The sequence below is a fragment of the Coturnix japonica genome, chromosome 15 (genome assembly GCF_054131305.1).
Source record: "Coturnix japonica strain WE chromosome 15, WE-NBRP24, whole genome shotgun sequence".
In the NCBI taxonomy this organism is placed as follows: Eukaryota; Metazoa; Chordata; class Aves; order Galliformes; family Phasianidae; genus Coturnix; species Coturnix japonica.
This window is the reverse complement of record NC_140677.1, coordinates 12,406,950-12,421,210: the sequence shown is the minus strand read 5'-3', so window position 1 is coordinate 12,421,210 and position 14,261 is coordinate 12,406,950. Positions and strand designations below refer to the sequence as shown.

General features: G+C 38.8%; 2 protein-coding genes across 4 annotated transcripts; both read right to left on the bottom strand.

Annotated features, from left to right (window-relative positions):
- Positions 1-7: 7 nt before the first annotated feature.
- Positions 8-6,109, bottom strand: ACTR8 (actin related protein 8). Of its 2 annotated transcripts, XR_014934652.1 has the most exons (14): positions 5,958-6,109; positions 5,702-5,872; positions 5,432-5,542; positions 5,069-5,173; positions 4,649-4,822; positions 4,418-4,511; positions 3,936-4,068; positions 3,466-3,619; positions 3,062-3,157; positions 2,504-2,644; positions 1,849-2,113; positions 1,647-1,739; positions 1,369-1,532; positions 8-756 (listed from the first exon to the last, which is right to left on the bottom strand). XR_014934652.1 is itself a non-coding variant. In XM_015875177.3 (13 exons), exons 1-13 carry the CDS (start codon positions 6,072-6,074, stop codon positions 613-615), a joined length of 1,869 nt encoding a protein of 622 aa, XP_015730663.2. In that variant the 5' UTR covers positions 6,075-6,109; the 3' UTR covers positions 8-612. The 2 variants fall into 2 exon arrangements, 1 of the variants encoding a protein (XP_015730663.2); XM_015875177.3 differs by lacking the exon at positions 1,647-1,739.
- A 794-nt stretch (positions 6,110-6,903) lies between these two features.
- SELENOK (selenoprotein K) lies at positions 6,904-10,155 on the bottom strand. Of its 2 annotated transcripts, XM_015875181.3 has the most exons (5): positions 10,084-10,155; positions 9,601-9,691; positions 8,682-8,759; positions 8,144-8,236; positions 6,904-7,190 (listed from the first exon to the last, which is right to left on the bottom strand). In XM_015875181.3, exons 1-5 carry the CDS (start codon positions 10,100-10,102, stop codon positions 7,187-7,189), a joined length of 285 nt encoding a protein of 94 aa, XP_015730667.1. In that variant the 5' UTR covers positions 10,103-10,155; the 3' UTR covers positions 6,904-7,186. The 2 variants fall into 2 exon arrangements, with proteins under 2 accessions (XP_015730667.1, XP_015730668.1); XM_015875182.3 differs by lacking the exon at positions 6,904-7,190 and having other exon boundaries at positions 8,140-8,236.
- Positions 10,156-14,261: the final 4,106 nt, after the last annotated feature.

Sequence of the window (14,261 nt, the reverse complement as noted above, 5' to 3'; positions counted from 1 at the left end):
CCAAGGATAACGAAAGGCTAATAATTTTTTTAATGATAAAAACAAGCAAGAAAAATATACTTAAGTTGAAAATGATGTTTTTCCACTGAATAATACAACTTGTTATAGAAACTACAACAGCAACTGAAGTTTAGGTTCTCCCTTTCATGGTTTCCACAGTGATGGTTTATTACAACAATTTCATCTTCTGGTAACATTAGCATAGGAACTGTAATAAAACATTAATCCCACAGACTGCAGTCTTCACTTGCTGATTCTGTGTATCTACTTGCATGTCTGGAACCAATCTTGGCTTAATATTTACCATTTTAGCACCTGATACCTCATATTCCTGCACTGTTTAACTTTAATGAGATGAAGGTTGTTTTCTGTACGTGGAATTCAATGCCTACAACTCAAAATAGAATTGAGTATAGTGATACTGAAGTAATATGGACTTTGTAAGATTTCTGCACTGCTACCGGAAAAATTTCAGTTCAATTTAATTTTATTAAGAGAAATATCAGCATAAGATCAATACATTTTTTTTTTCCAGTGCCTTGGAAAAACAAAACAGAAAAACAATGGCATGTGGGGGAACTGAATTTTTAGTTAACTATGTGAACATATCTGTTACCATACAAATGCAGCTCGCTCTCGTAACATTCTGACACCAAAACGCTGCCATTCTCGCTGATATATCCACAGCTCCTGAGTTGTATCAAGACAGGCCAAGACAGCACCTCCTTTCCATGCAATTAAGCGAGGATCCATATCCTGAATTCAAAAACAGGATTATACACAGTCACTAGTCTGATTTTTTGCACAGCTCTCAAGCCTTGCATCCTATTTATTCCAACTGTATTCATCACTTGGAATCATGGGGGTGAGAGGAGGAGAAAAAACTTTGAAAATTATGTAAGAGAAACTTCTTCAGGATAATGAGTTAAAAATATGGAAAGACTATCGGAGGTTGTGGAGGAATATGTATTTAATATCTTATTTAAATATGGCTTTTAGGCATGCCCATGAAAATCTTGCCCTCAGCAGGCAGGCTGATGGCTCTTAAAAATATGCATGCTTGGATTTTTTGAAGATTTTGCTTGATTAAAGCAAATTACTTACTTATGCCATACTTTTACATTGCTAATCAAAAAACAAAACAGAAATAACCTCTGTCTTTCAGCAAGGAATTGTGTTAACTTCAGGAACCCATGCTAATTCTTTAGAAATATGGCCTTCACATTCACCAGTAAATTTGCTTTACCTTTAATTACCTAAATCTCCTCAGAAATGTAACTGATCTGTGGTTTTGAGAATTTTATATTATCTTTTGAAGAACTCAATTGTAGTTGATTAACCATTTAGCTATCAGTCAACGATATATACCTTAGGTCTTGTGATGACTTCAACGTTTTCAACGACTCTTCTGAAAGATGGGGGCATTTTGTTGAGAATTCGTTGTTGAAGGAACTCTTGAGCTTTATGAAACATAAGGCCTCCTCCCACTACTAAGATGGAGCTGTACATTTTCTTTTTTGTATCATCAGATGCTGGAATGAATGGATGCATATAGAAATACATATATTTAGAAGTTAACAGTGCCTCTATTTTATTATAAAGAACTTAGTGCAAATCAAATCAAATAGAAACTGAGAAATGCTTACTATTAAAACTTCTTTGTTTCTTGGAGCTTCATAACCAAGCTCAAGCACTCTAAAAATATGCTGTAACAAAGAATAGTGCAGCTACCTCTAGAGCTGGTAAAATTAAGGGATATACGTATTACTTTCCTAGAATATAGTAGTCAACATAAATAATCTGCATTGACAAGCATAGTTCCCAGAATCGTAACAATGTAATCCTTACCACAGCAGTCAATACTATGAAGAATGGCTTTGTCAAGGCCTAAGGCTTTGCCTTCAAATTGAGAAACAGCTGTTTTTCTGGACATGTGTGCAGTTAAAGGTTCTTCTGAATCATTTCCAGATATCATACAGTCACTCTGGGAGGATCCCAGTTCAACTTCTTGTGGGTACATCCTCTCTGTAATTTCTGTGACTTGGCTTCTCACGTCTCCCTCAAAGGTACAAGGCTTTGATGTGGATTTTCTATCAGCTGTAGCTTTTGAAGACTTAAAAGTAAGGATATAAGTTGATTGTTAAACTATGAAAAACTGAAAAAGATATTCAGCAGATTACAGAACAATATAATAACTAAACATCACCTCTTTACCTTTTTGCACAGACAGGTTAAACATAACAATACTACTTTATATCAAAACAAGGGTTTTACTTTCAAATCTGTCAGATGTATCAATGCCATTAATATGAAGATCCTTTAGACTGAAAATACACAGTTTAGATTAAGATTTTTTTCTAGATACTTGTAATTCCTTAGACTTAATTCTTTTATGCTGTTGACCCAGATAATAAACTTCAGTTCCTGAAATGAGGCAATGAGTCCTTATTTTATTCCTGAATTAAAGAATACTTCATGGAGGAAAAAATAAGCACTTACACACCTGTTCCTGCTTACTTTGTGTGGCTAGCAGATAATGCTCATCATGAGGATCCTCAGGGTCCCCTTGTGACCTGTGTTGCAAAGTTGTCATTTTTTGTCCAACAATTCCAAAAGTTGCTGGATAAAACAGAGCCATTGGAGCCTGAAAAAATGAGAGATTTGGCATTTTATTATGTATATTTTTACTAATTGGAATTTACTATAGGGAAGAAAAGCTTGTTCTTAGTTTTCTTGCAGTACATCTTTTTTTTCTAACAGATTCATACAAATTTTGCATGTGTGTTTTAAAACTTATACCCGTGTACGTAGACTTTACAGGTTCTGGCAATGTGTTATGTACAAGTAATTCAAATGTTGTTTGTTACAGAATGAAATGCTTGCACAATTCCTTGCAGTTGAAGGATAAGCATCATAACATTCAATTGAAATGACAGTCATTTTGGTTAAGGTTATTAGAACATCTCCTACCGCTTCATTAGGTACATCCATACATAATGCAATTCATTTTAATGCTATTACCAAGTGTGAATATACTACATGTTCATTTTACAAAAATTACCTGCAATTTTTCATCCCCTAATCGAAACTGGTATAATAGAGCTGGAGAATCTGGATGCCGAATTTGGAACTCGTGGTCTTGCAATCCAGAAATATCCTGCAGTAAAAAAAAAAAAAAGTATTAAAAATAAATATTTTTACACATCTACATTAAGGTGTGTAACTTAAATTCTGCATAACTTAAAATGTGGACAATAACAAAAAGTAACAAAACACTTCAGCCTCTGAATTTCACTTACCTATTCTTCAGCTCCTTTAAAAATGTTTTTATTGTAGCATCTTATGAACTGTTTGCCCTGTTTTGATTATTTTATACACTTTTTAATTTGAAAGCATTTGTAAACTCCTACAGAGTTTCCCCAAAGCAGCATTCTACAAAGAGAATACATCACTTTGTCTTCTCACCTGGTCTAGGTGACAAAATGTCTCCTTTAGGTGCTGAAGCAGAAGGCAGTCCAACTTATTAGTTAACTGACAGTCTCTGTATGGAAAACCTGCTCGTTGCATAAGCCAGTAAAAACACCTTGACACGTCAGATCCTCCATATGCAAGGCAGATCCTAAAGCATAAAAGAAAATAAATTATTTTCTAAAGTACTGGCCTTCTCCTGTGGTATAAATAGCAGTACAGCGTTTTACATGTATTGTGATCATGGCTACCAAACAGTTTGTACACCACAGTATCAGTTACACCATTTTCTTCTTTTAGACATCATTTCTTTAAGGCTCATACTGTACCATAATGATCCTGTTGAACAGCTTGCAATAACAACAAAATCCTCAACTCTGTAGAAGTATTATTATTTTTTTAATAAGTAAGATCTTTAGTAAGTAATTAAGTATATGCTTGTAATAATTCTGCACGTGAAGAGATACCTGGTGTTGTGTTGAGAAACTCCGTCTTCTACGCAGCAAACACTTGTCTTCTGATCTCCCACATCTACTATACATGCACTGCCTAAACCACTTCCAAATGTAGCACAGACTGACTCTTGGTGCACCACAATTCCTAGCAACATGAGGAAAAAAAAATATATTCAATTTATACCAATCTCCAGAGCTACATTTCTGACACTCAAAGGACACCTTAATGTCTTTTAAAACCTGCTAACAGCCTGACTCCATATATTAAATGAAGATGGGGCTGCACAGGGCCTTGGAGTTCTGGGAAAAGCCAAAAAAAATATGGATGCCTATATTTGTGCATTCCTATCTTGTAAGGTTTAGGATACTGTTGCCAGACTTAATCTAGCTGAAACCAGCCTGGATAAACTTTCCTTAAAGCAAAATCAAACAAACAAACAACACAAAGTCTTTATGCTATTAATCACTCACTGCTTGCTTACATATGGTTTTACCTGAGAAGCCCATCTTCATTAGGATCATGTTCACCAGTTCTTTCACGTGTTGTTTATTGTAGATGTCTGGAATTAGTAAAATGCACCTGTAGTACTGAAATGAAGAATGAAAAAGTCAGCACTCAAATTAAGCTATCTCTCTGCATGATTGAATACCTGTTTTGAAGAAATAAAGTATTGCGTGCAAGGATAGGATAGGATACAGCCCTTATAAAGTTGTTTGTAGCTCACCTTTAGGTCTTTCAGTGGTATTTCCAGGTACTTTTGTATTGCGTGTGACCATATAACTTCCAGATCTGCTAATACTGCAGTGAGGGAGCCGCCAGGTCCTGTGTGGATATTCAGCTGCCCTCTTCTAATAGGCCAATGTATATTATAAGAATCTAATGGATTAACATACAGTGCCTGAAAATAAGAGAAGTTGTTATTTTCCCCCAATATTCATAATAAATAATGGAAAAATGTATCAGAAACAGACAGAACTTGCTGTACAGCAGCACTGAGGCCAATGCAATGGCAATATGGTAGCTTTCTGTTTAGCAGGGCTGTATTGTGTTAAGACAGACTAAATTAAGTCCAAATTGCTCTTCAATATGCAGCTATATTAAAGGATAACACTAAGCCTCATTTCAGGTAGGAAATGAATCTTACCTCTTCTCCTACCAAAACCTCAGGATGATTAGATGTGTTTGTCCACTTGGCCCCAGAGCTGTGATCTAAAATAGCCGGCCTCATCTGTCTGTTGTATGACCTGGCCTGAAATGTAATCAAATCAAACACTATTTTACCAGACACTCTTTATACATGAAAGGAACAAACAGACAACCCCCAACAATCCACAGTGAAAATCCATTTTAAACCTGCATCTTCTTCTTAGATCTTTGGACGTAAGGGACACAATGACACTATTCATATATCCTTTATACAGCACATCTATTCTTATGCGTTAAAACATAGCATTACACCACATAAGCACAGAAACAAACTATTTATTCCTATTTCAAGAGGAGTTACCTGTTCAGGTGACACCGGGATACGTCTGGCACCATTTGACATCTTTTTAGACCATATTGCTTGGTCCACCATTTTTAGGCCATTTTGTCTCTGCTCTGTACTTTCAGGTTTCTAAGCAACAGAAACAGCACGTCATAAATACTTGCTGCACGGCCTGAAAACTGCTGAATTAAATATTGAATTAAATTAGCCTGAGGGATGGAGAGGTTTTTGCATTGGAGGTCCAGGCGGCTCCTGTCAAAGCCATCACGACACACGGGCAACGCTTACATTGAGGCCGTCCCGCAGCAGCCAGCTGTCCCGATAGGCCGCCTGGCCCTGCTGCTTGTGCCTCCGAGCGATGACATGGGGGATGCCCACGGGCAGCGTGTCCGTGGCCCTCCCGAGGCGCAGGGTCGTGGAGCCGGGATGGATCACCACGATAAAGTTGCTCTGGATTTGCTGCAAGCACAAAGCGAGGCCAGTGAGCGGCCGCCCCGCAGCACTCCTTTAAAAGGGCCTTTAAAAGGGGCCGGTACAGCCTCACCTCCTGCAGGGACTCGGGCACGGCGGCGGGGACGATGGGTCTCTTACCACCGCGCTGCTCTCTTTCACGCTCCCTGTCTTTGCCGTTCTCCGTCTCGCCCTTCTCCGCCTGTGTCATGTTCCCGGCCTGCCAGGAAGATCCGAGCTGGGCCCGGCGGCGGCTCGGAGCGGAACAGGCGGGGCTTTGACAGGCACCGCCCCCCGGACAGCTCAGACGAGTAGCAAAGGGGACGGGTGGATGCTCGTGCTTCTCTATGAACAGTTGGAGGAAGGCAAAGCGTTCATAGATCCGCTGCTAACAGTGGGGTGTTGAATACAGTGTTTACCTGCTGGAGGCTGTTAGAAAAAGTAAGTGAAAAACTGCAAGTGGCACCTCATATTAGTTAGCTCTGACTGGGTTCTGTGGGGTGGAACCAACCTGCTCCCATTGACCAAACAATCCCTGGAATAATGATTAAAAATCCCAGAATGTGCAGAAAAGCAGTTTCTTTTTGAAAGAAAATGGCTGCTGTGTCAGTGCTCAGTGTTACTGAGCAACTCCCTGTAATGAAAATGAAACCTCATTTTATTGAGAGTATCCTATTCTGTGCAAACACTAATGTGCACCTGTGTTGATGACAGAAGGAAGTTGTTCCATGAATGCTTATAAATTGGGCATGTTATAAAAGCTATGACTGGGCTTTAAGGAAGTGAGCTTTTTAAAATGGAAGGACTGTAAAACAACCTACCTTAGATTGCATTTTAGAAGAGTTTTTAGCACATCATTAATATTAGAAAAACACGGCAAGGATCAGTAAAGACAAAACCTTTAAGGAAGCATTGCTTTAAGTGATTGTTGAGTGATCTTCTGTGTAAGTATTCCATATTTGTCCTCATTTGACCAGGGAGGTGTTCATCATGCTTTGAGTAGAACTTTTTGGTTGTCTAAAAATTATGAGTCCACCTTCTGACAAGCCATATATAATTTAATTTGCAACTACAGTAAAATGTTCAGAAACTATACAAAGACTTTAGACAGACAGTAAACACGTATTTAATAACACTGCAAGTTCAGTTACACCGGATCCTTGAAGGAGTTCCCAGTACAACTTCATTAATCTGCTTATATTGCAGAGCAGTTCTCAGTTAGACATGCACATTCACAACACCCAAACTCGTTTGGTCCACCACTCTCTTCCCTTTCTTCTTGCAAATGTGCATGGTCCTTTGCCTGCCTCTTACAGCAGGCATTTACCTAGAAGACAAAATAATTGCATCGTTTAAAAACAAGGTTTTTCCTTTGCAAGATATAAGTAGCCATCTGTATGGGAAATTGGTAATCACAGCCTGAACCTCTGATTAATCAGCTGAGGCAAATGTTGGGTCAGCTGTGGGAGCACAGGTGAGAGTAATTTAGCTGTGCTCCTGGAAAGGGTGAGCTTGACTCCACCTCCTCTAGACCTCATTTTAGGGCTGACCACCACTAAAGCAGCACCTCTTGGACATTGCTCTTTGGTGGAGATTGCCTCAGCAGTTCCCAGCAGACTGAAGGCTTCCATATAGGTGAGTTTTTTCTGTAAATAACCTTTTGGGTATTTAATACCATCTTTTCATTATTGTCACTATATGTATATATATATATTTTTTCAGTGTTAGACAAAAGTCCCATCATCTTAACAAAACAGAATTCATATTTTGAATTATAATTATTGGGCAGTAGCAAGAACTTTAACATTGGGATAGGGCTTTTGAAAGGTGTTCCCTCTATTTTTAAGTAGTTCTGATTTGTGCTGTATTACAATTCAAGATGTGCAGTGAAAATGTAAGTCATGGCTCTAAGCAGTGATTAAGCAGCTGGTGGGAAGGCAGGGCCAACCCAGGGGAGCACAGGTGAATGCAATACAATTTAAGGGTTGGCAGTGGAGGTAAGGGTATCTTGCTGGAGCTCCCTGCCTACTTGTGGTCTTCTAAGGGTAAGCAGATTCTTTTTCTTTGTTTCTGCAGCCGCAGTTATATATGAGCAAACCCTCACTTGTTGCAGCCTAGGACTTTGCTACTTTGCTATTATTGCTGTGTTTCCCATTGCATTACAGTAGAATAACATACTCAATTCTATCTTAAGCTCTATTATTACTGTTATCTCTTGGAGCTAAATAATAATAATAAAAAAAACTAAACTAAACCAGAATAGAGGAGATTGGGAATTACCTTCCTCATCCACCTCCTGCCATGGGTGGTGGACTAGGGCCTCCACCCCAGTGATTTATTCTGCCCATTCTACGACGAGGATTTCCTGGAGGCCTACAAAGAAAGCAAGAAAAACACAATCTATTTAATAGGCATTCATTTAATTTAGAAATATAAAAGCACTGTATTAGCTATTTGATTGATAAAGCCTTTAGAAAGTTGTTTGGTTTGATGTGAAATTTTGCAGCTGCTACTGAGTGATGCTTTTACACAGCTTTGCTGTCCATTAGGAACAAAGAAACACAGTAGCTATAATGTCTAGAGAAACTATATTTGCATAAAAGTATATTGTTTAAAATATATAGATAAATCTAATACATGAAGTGACCTCTTTCATGCAAATCTAACAATATAAGCAAGGCCAACAAAACAAGAATTTAAAAGATGAACATTGTCTACTATGATCTGATTTGATGCAAATCATGACTACGATCGTGTTATGACATTTTTTCTGGGGCAGTGAAAAAAAGATAAATGGAACTATTAATATGAAAAATACCCTCTTCCATCACTTTGTCTTAAGTAGGAGGATGTGTAACCTCTTCTCCTCACATCTGGTTGAATAATGCTCTGGAAGCTGAAAAACAAAACAGGAGGAGTTATGTTCAAGTGATGGCTAAACATAGCTTCTAGATTTTTGGGACTGCAAAGTAAGAGGTGGGCTAAAACAGCAGTGTCAGGAATGAATAGTATCTTGTTAAATTGCAAAGATTAAACAACAGTAATCTTGCCTTCTACATGGAATTCTATTGCAACTTTATAATTCTAAGTTACAATACAGCTCAAATATACCAAATTTTCAGATATTTAAAACTAAACATTATTCTTGTACTGAATGAAGTGCAAGCAATGCATGAAAGATAACCTGCAAGTAAAATAACGGAGGGCTGTTGAAGACATCAAAAGAACTGATTCTTCACTGGCTTTGGTCTGAAGTATACACGTGAAAGCATCAGCTTTCATACACTTTGTATTAAATACACACATCAAATGCCTCATAAGTAAGCAAGGCCATGTAACCATATTAAAACATTCATAGATGTTTTCCAGGCCTTTATCGGTGGTAGTCAGCAATAGCAATGGGCACAAACTGGAACACAGGGAGTTCCATACTAACGCAAGGAAGAACTTCTTTACTGTGGCAGTGATAAAGCACTGGAATGGGTGGCCCAGAGAGGCTGTGGGATTATCCCCTGGTGATATTCAAAGCCTGTGGAACCTGCTTGAGCAGAGGGGTTGGACTTGAGGAGCTCCAGAGGTCCTCAAGTCCCTACAACTCTAATTTTGTGACTAGTACCTATGGAATAAGACTAAATCCAGTGTTTTTTGTGGTACTGCGTTACTGATAGTACTTAGTAGCATCAACATATGACAAGTTTAAAATAAAGCTCATCAAAATAATACTTTTTTTTACTTACAACATAACTACAAAGTCTGCTATCGACCAGAAGAAATCTGTTATGGATGACAAGCTCCATGGAGCCCGGCTCCGGTTATCCAACACTTGTCCTGTTGGGCAGCAAGACAGGAAACATTCAACACTGTTTGAGTTAAATCAGTATAAGACTTGGAGCAGTATCAAAGACAGGATAGGGGATTATGTCCTGTGCCTAAAGGTTTACTTAGGGGGATAGGAGACTGCGCCATCAGACACTGCATCTAGGCATGAGTGTACATAAGAACATATGCAGGGCTCGAAGCAGCTCAGGGGGTCAGGAAGGGGACGACGTGTTGCAGAGCTGGAGATGCCGGAAGGGGGTTGGCTGCAGCTTGGCCTGCACCCCCCGCCCCACCAAAAGAAGCTGTTGCTTCAAAGCCGGACCGCTCAGCCACCCCCCAGCAGCCGCTGCCTGCTGCGCTCCTCACCCTCCCATGTCCCCTCCCCGACATTCGCCGCTCACCGTTAGATATGTACACCATCGCGACGGGCTCCAAGCGCTACCCCGTCACCTGCCCCTGCCTATAGAGCATGCGTATCCCGTCCACGCATGCACAACGTAAGTGGCTGTGGGCGGTGCGGGGCTGTAGCGCCGGCTCCGCGCATCCGGCTGACGGGGCAGAAGGGAACGCGGCGCTGGGCGGGACTTGTCGCCTTGGTGCCGGTGTCGCAGCTGCATTTGGGGCGGTTCGGGACGTTGGTCCCTCGCAACGATATCTTCTGTTTATTATTATCTCCAGCGTCATAAATGTAGATAATTACAATGCGAATGTTGTATGTGAAATGTACTTTTGATAAATTGGATATATATTAGAGTAACGGTGCCTTGAGCTCTGGGTGGCACAAAATCCGTGGTTTTGAAGTTATTTGAAAGTCTAGAAAGAATCTTCCATATTCCTTCACCCAGAGGAAACAATCTGCTACGTGTTGTCTTAGGTGTATTTTGTAATTGTACATGAGCAAGAGTGAAGAGAACTGATTCACTCAGTAGCATTGAATGGTGCTGATACTTGGAATAGCCATTAGGTGGCAGCGTGTCAAATAACACGAGCTGCTGCCTTAAATTACAGGGCAGATTTTTCTACCATGTTGATGGTAACGCGTTTGGTTTCTGCCTTACAGAAAGATTGCTGGTCTGCTAGTAATTTGTCGTGCATAAGTGGCAAATTCTTACTTGATTAAGAAATGGTGTGGAATACATAGGTAAATAATTGTGGGCAGCTCGTTTGTAGGGTCTTTAGTTAAGTCTTGAGTTAAACTTATTGTGTATTTACTTATCTCCAGTCTACAAAGAGAAAGATACTGTGGAAACAGAGAGCTGAATTTCTATCTCAATGCATGATTAATTTCTAGAATAGCGTTTGACATTGAAGATTTTTTGCTTAGTGCAGTAGACTTGAACAATGTTTTTGAGTCATATATTTTTGTGTGCTTGGCTTTTTTCTCTTTTTTCTTGTTTTATCTCAATTAGACTGAGGAGGGACCAAGAACTCTGCTGTGTGCTTGCAAACTCCTAATGTTACCTATGGCTACTTCAAACAAATGAAGAAATGTGAGAGCATTAGGATGAATGTGGATAGTTAGAAAACAAGACAACACACAAACACTTACAGAAATATTTCAGTGTCCAAAAATGGTAATGACTTATATTAAAAAAAAAAATAAAAATAGAAGCATAACAGATATGTTTAATATTTTCTTTTGAAGTACACTAGGTAGGAAAAATAAGTATCAGATGGGTCTACTGGAAATAAAACTTCCTTAAAGTTATTAAGCAAATGAGTGGTAAAGCTTGTAAGTTTTTTTCATCATTAACAGAAGTTCCTATGTGCTGTCCTGGGAGTGTTTGCTGAACTTGTTTCTAAGGAGAAGTAATGTAGTATTCAGCTCCAGTCTGCAGCTTTACAGTGCTGAGAACCACTAAGCATCAGTTCAGATCAATCCTATGATTGAAGTCAAGTGCAGGTGTAAAAATGTGAGCATTTTGATCCAAAATGTAACATGATTATCTTTCTTATTAGTTGGGATCAACCTGCTTCCTCAGTCAACTTTTAGATGCTGCCAGGATAGCCAGGCTACAGAATCTATTAGAAATTCTCTAAGTGGTGTTGGATGTCATTTGTAAAGAGCATTAGTTGGGTGTAACTCATGGAGAAAATATTCCTGAGCATTTCCCATCTGCAACAAGACTCTAGGCCAGCCTTTATCCAGCAGTTTCCCTGCTGTGTAAAAAAGGGAAGGTGATTGGTATTTGGATCTCTGTGCAGCTGTCAATACACAAAGAACAAGGATGCCTGCCTGAGACGGTGCTCTTGATCACCAAACAGAAGATTCCTAGGTGTGTGGTAGCATGATAAGCTGTTGGTAATCAAGTCCTACATTCTCTTCGGTATTTCCTTCACTTGAAAGTCCTTACTGATCCTTTCAAACTGTCACCATTTTGAATCATTAAGAAGGAGAGAGAAAGGGTAAAGATACATCATTCCTTTTTGCTTTTAGTTCCACCTGGAGTATTTTGGCTCCCTGTTCTGCCTATTTCTCAATTTCAAAAAGATTCATTCACAGCCTTCATCCTTAATGTTAGATTTTCTTCTAGGCTGTTAGCCAGGTACATGAATCACCGCTGTCCTGATCAGAGAAACAAGAACTAAAATGGTACGAAGAAAGCTTGCAAATCATTGAATTTATAATAGATAACAATGTTTTATTAGACTAATAGGCTTCAGGAAGTACTTGTTTACAGATTACAGATTCTCCACTTGAAGCAGCTCCTGAGAGCGATTTTATATATAGCGAGTAGTTTTGGCCATCATTCACTGTTCTGCTGCAATGTGAATGGCCCCAGCTGACTTCACTTGTTTAATGGTGAAAGGCATAATCTAAATTCTGGAACCAGTGAGCTATGTTTTGTCAGCTTGCTTTCTTCTGTCAATTATAGCTGTCCCAGAGAGACAGAAACTTCAGTAATAGCTTCTTAACGTTCTTCCTGTTCCTTAGGGTTAGTAGCTTTCTGTGCATAGAAAGTGACACTGTTGCCTTCAATTTGCAGATGTATTTTTTGCTTGACAGTATTGTGTTGATTTGGCTTCCTATCTTTTTCTTGAAGGTTTATTTCCTATAGCTGTTTTTGTGATGACACCTGATTACAACAATACATCTATTAAAATGAGATTTTAGTAGTAGCATATGCAATCTGCATTTTTGCGTGTAGATTGTATCATTTGATACTAAACTACCTAATTTTTATTGCTAGGAGTACACTGCTGTTATACCAATGAAAATCACATGTACTTCAGGGGCAAGACCATAAAGGTCTCTTCATGGACTTTTTTATTAACCAATAATGTGAAATCTGACAATCTCTTTCATTGGGTAAATTGCCTGTGTCGTTTCATATCTTTCCTGAATGTCAGCTTGAGCAGATTCTGGTATGTTTGCAAGTACTACATTAATAGCATATCCAGTATTTGGGTACCCACAAGGTAGTGTTATTGCAGAGAATGATCATTCACAGAGACTTGTTCTTTAATAAAACTGATCTACAAGAAAAACTGGAAAGCAGAATTTCACTCTCCAAAACCACTGTTTGAATCTTTTATGCTGAGTGTGTCTGCCTTTGGCTATCCGTGAGTTCATTTTGATGATCTTGAGGCAGCTCTTCCCTCAACATTTTTACAGGCAGAATTGGTGATAGCATACAGATTATCAACACTTAAAGATCCAGATTCCTGATTACAGCATTCTTCCCTCTCTTTCCATTAATTTTCTAATTAAGTTTATATTGCACTTTCCATTTTTGCTATGTTGGAAATGCTTATAATCAGTTAAAGCTACGTATAAAATGAAGTTAGGATATCAACTATGCTGTATGTTACATTTTAAGGATGAAACTGAATAAACTTGATGCTTCTGGCAAAAAACCCATTTCCTTAATAAGAATAATCAATTACATTTTCCTCTCTGCCACATGGGCAGACATGCAGAGCATATCTTTCCACCTGAGTTTCTCACATCATTTGAAAAATCAAAATTAAAAGGGACAGAAGAGGGATTGCAGTCCTCTCTGTTTCATCATGCAAACTTTTCCTCTGTGCAGCTGGTTCTCTGTTAACATAACAGCTTCAGAATAGACTCGATAGATACTAAATGTGAGGGAAAGAAACTTCAGTTCTGTACTGTGGTTTTTGTTGTAGAGAGTTTGTATTGTTGGGACTGATAGCCATCTTAGCACTTGAGTATAAAACAAGATAAAAAGAGTTTCCTTATATTTTTCTGGAAATGGCTGTTTTGGTGGGTTTTTTTTTTTTTTTTTTTTTTGTTTTTTCTCCTGCCCTCCTTGAAACTTCTGTCAATTGATCTTTCAGTGTAGGTGTTCTTTGCGATGCATCAACTGTAATAATAAATGGCCACCAAATGATTCCTTCCTTTAGTAATGAAGAATAAAATAGTTGGGTTGAGAAATAAAACACGGAAATGAGGCAGAATGAAAGTGCTGTATGCATAAGTGTTTGTTAATGTCTGTGCTACAGCTACTCACATCCCCTGCTGCTGTGGATGGCACTGAAGTCTCACCTCATGCTAAGTGATTTCTCGGAAGCCTGTAGGCACTTCCTTTGAAGTAAATTGCTGTATGGCTCTTTA

Coding starts and splice junctions, on each gene's coding strand:
- ACTR8 (XM_015875177.3), bottom strand. CDS start 6,074: ATGACACAGGCGGAGAAGGGCGAGACGGAGAACGGCAAAGACAGGGAG. Junction 5,543..5,701: donor TGCTGCGGGACGGCCTCAAT/GTAAGCGTTGCC, acceptor TCTGTTGCTTAG/AAACCTGAAAGTACAGAGCA. Junction 1,533..1,848: donor TCATAGTATTGACTGCTGTG/GTAAGGATTACA, acceptor CATTCATTCCAG/CATCTGATGATACAAAAAAG.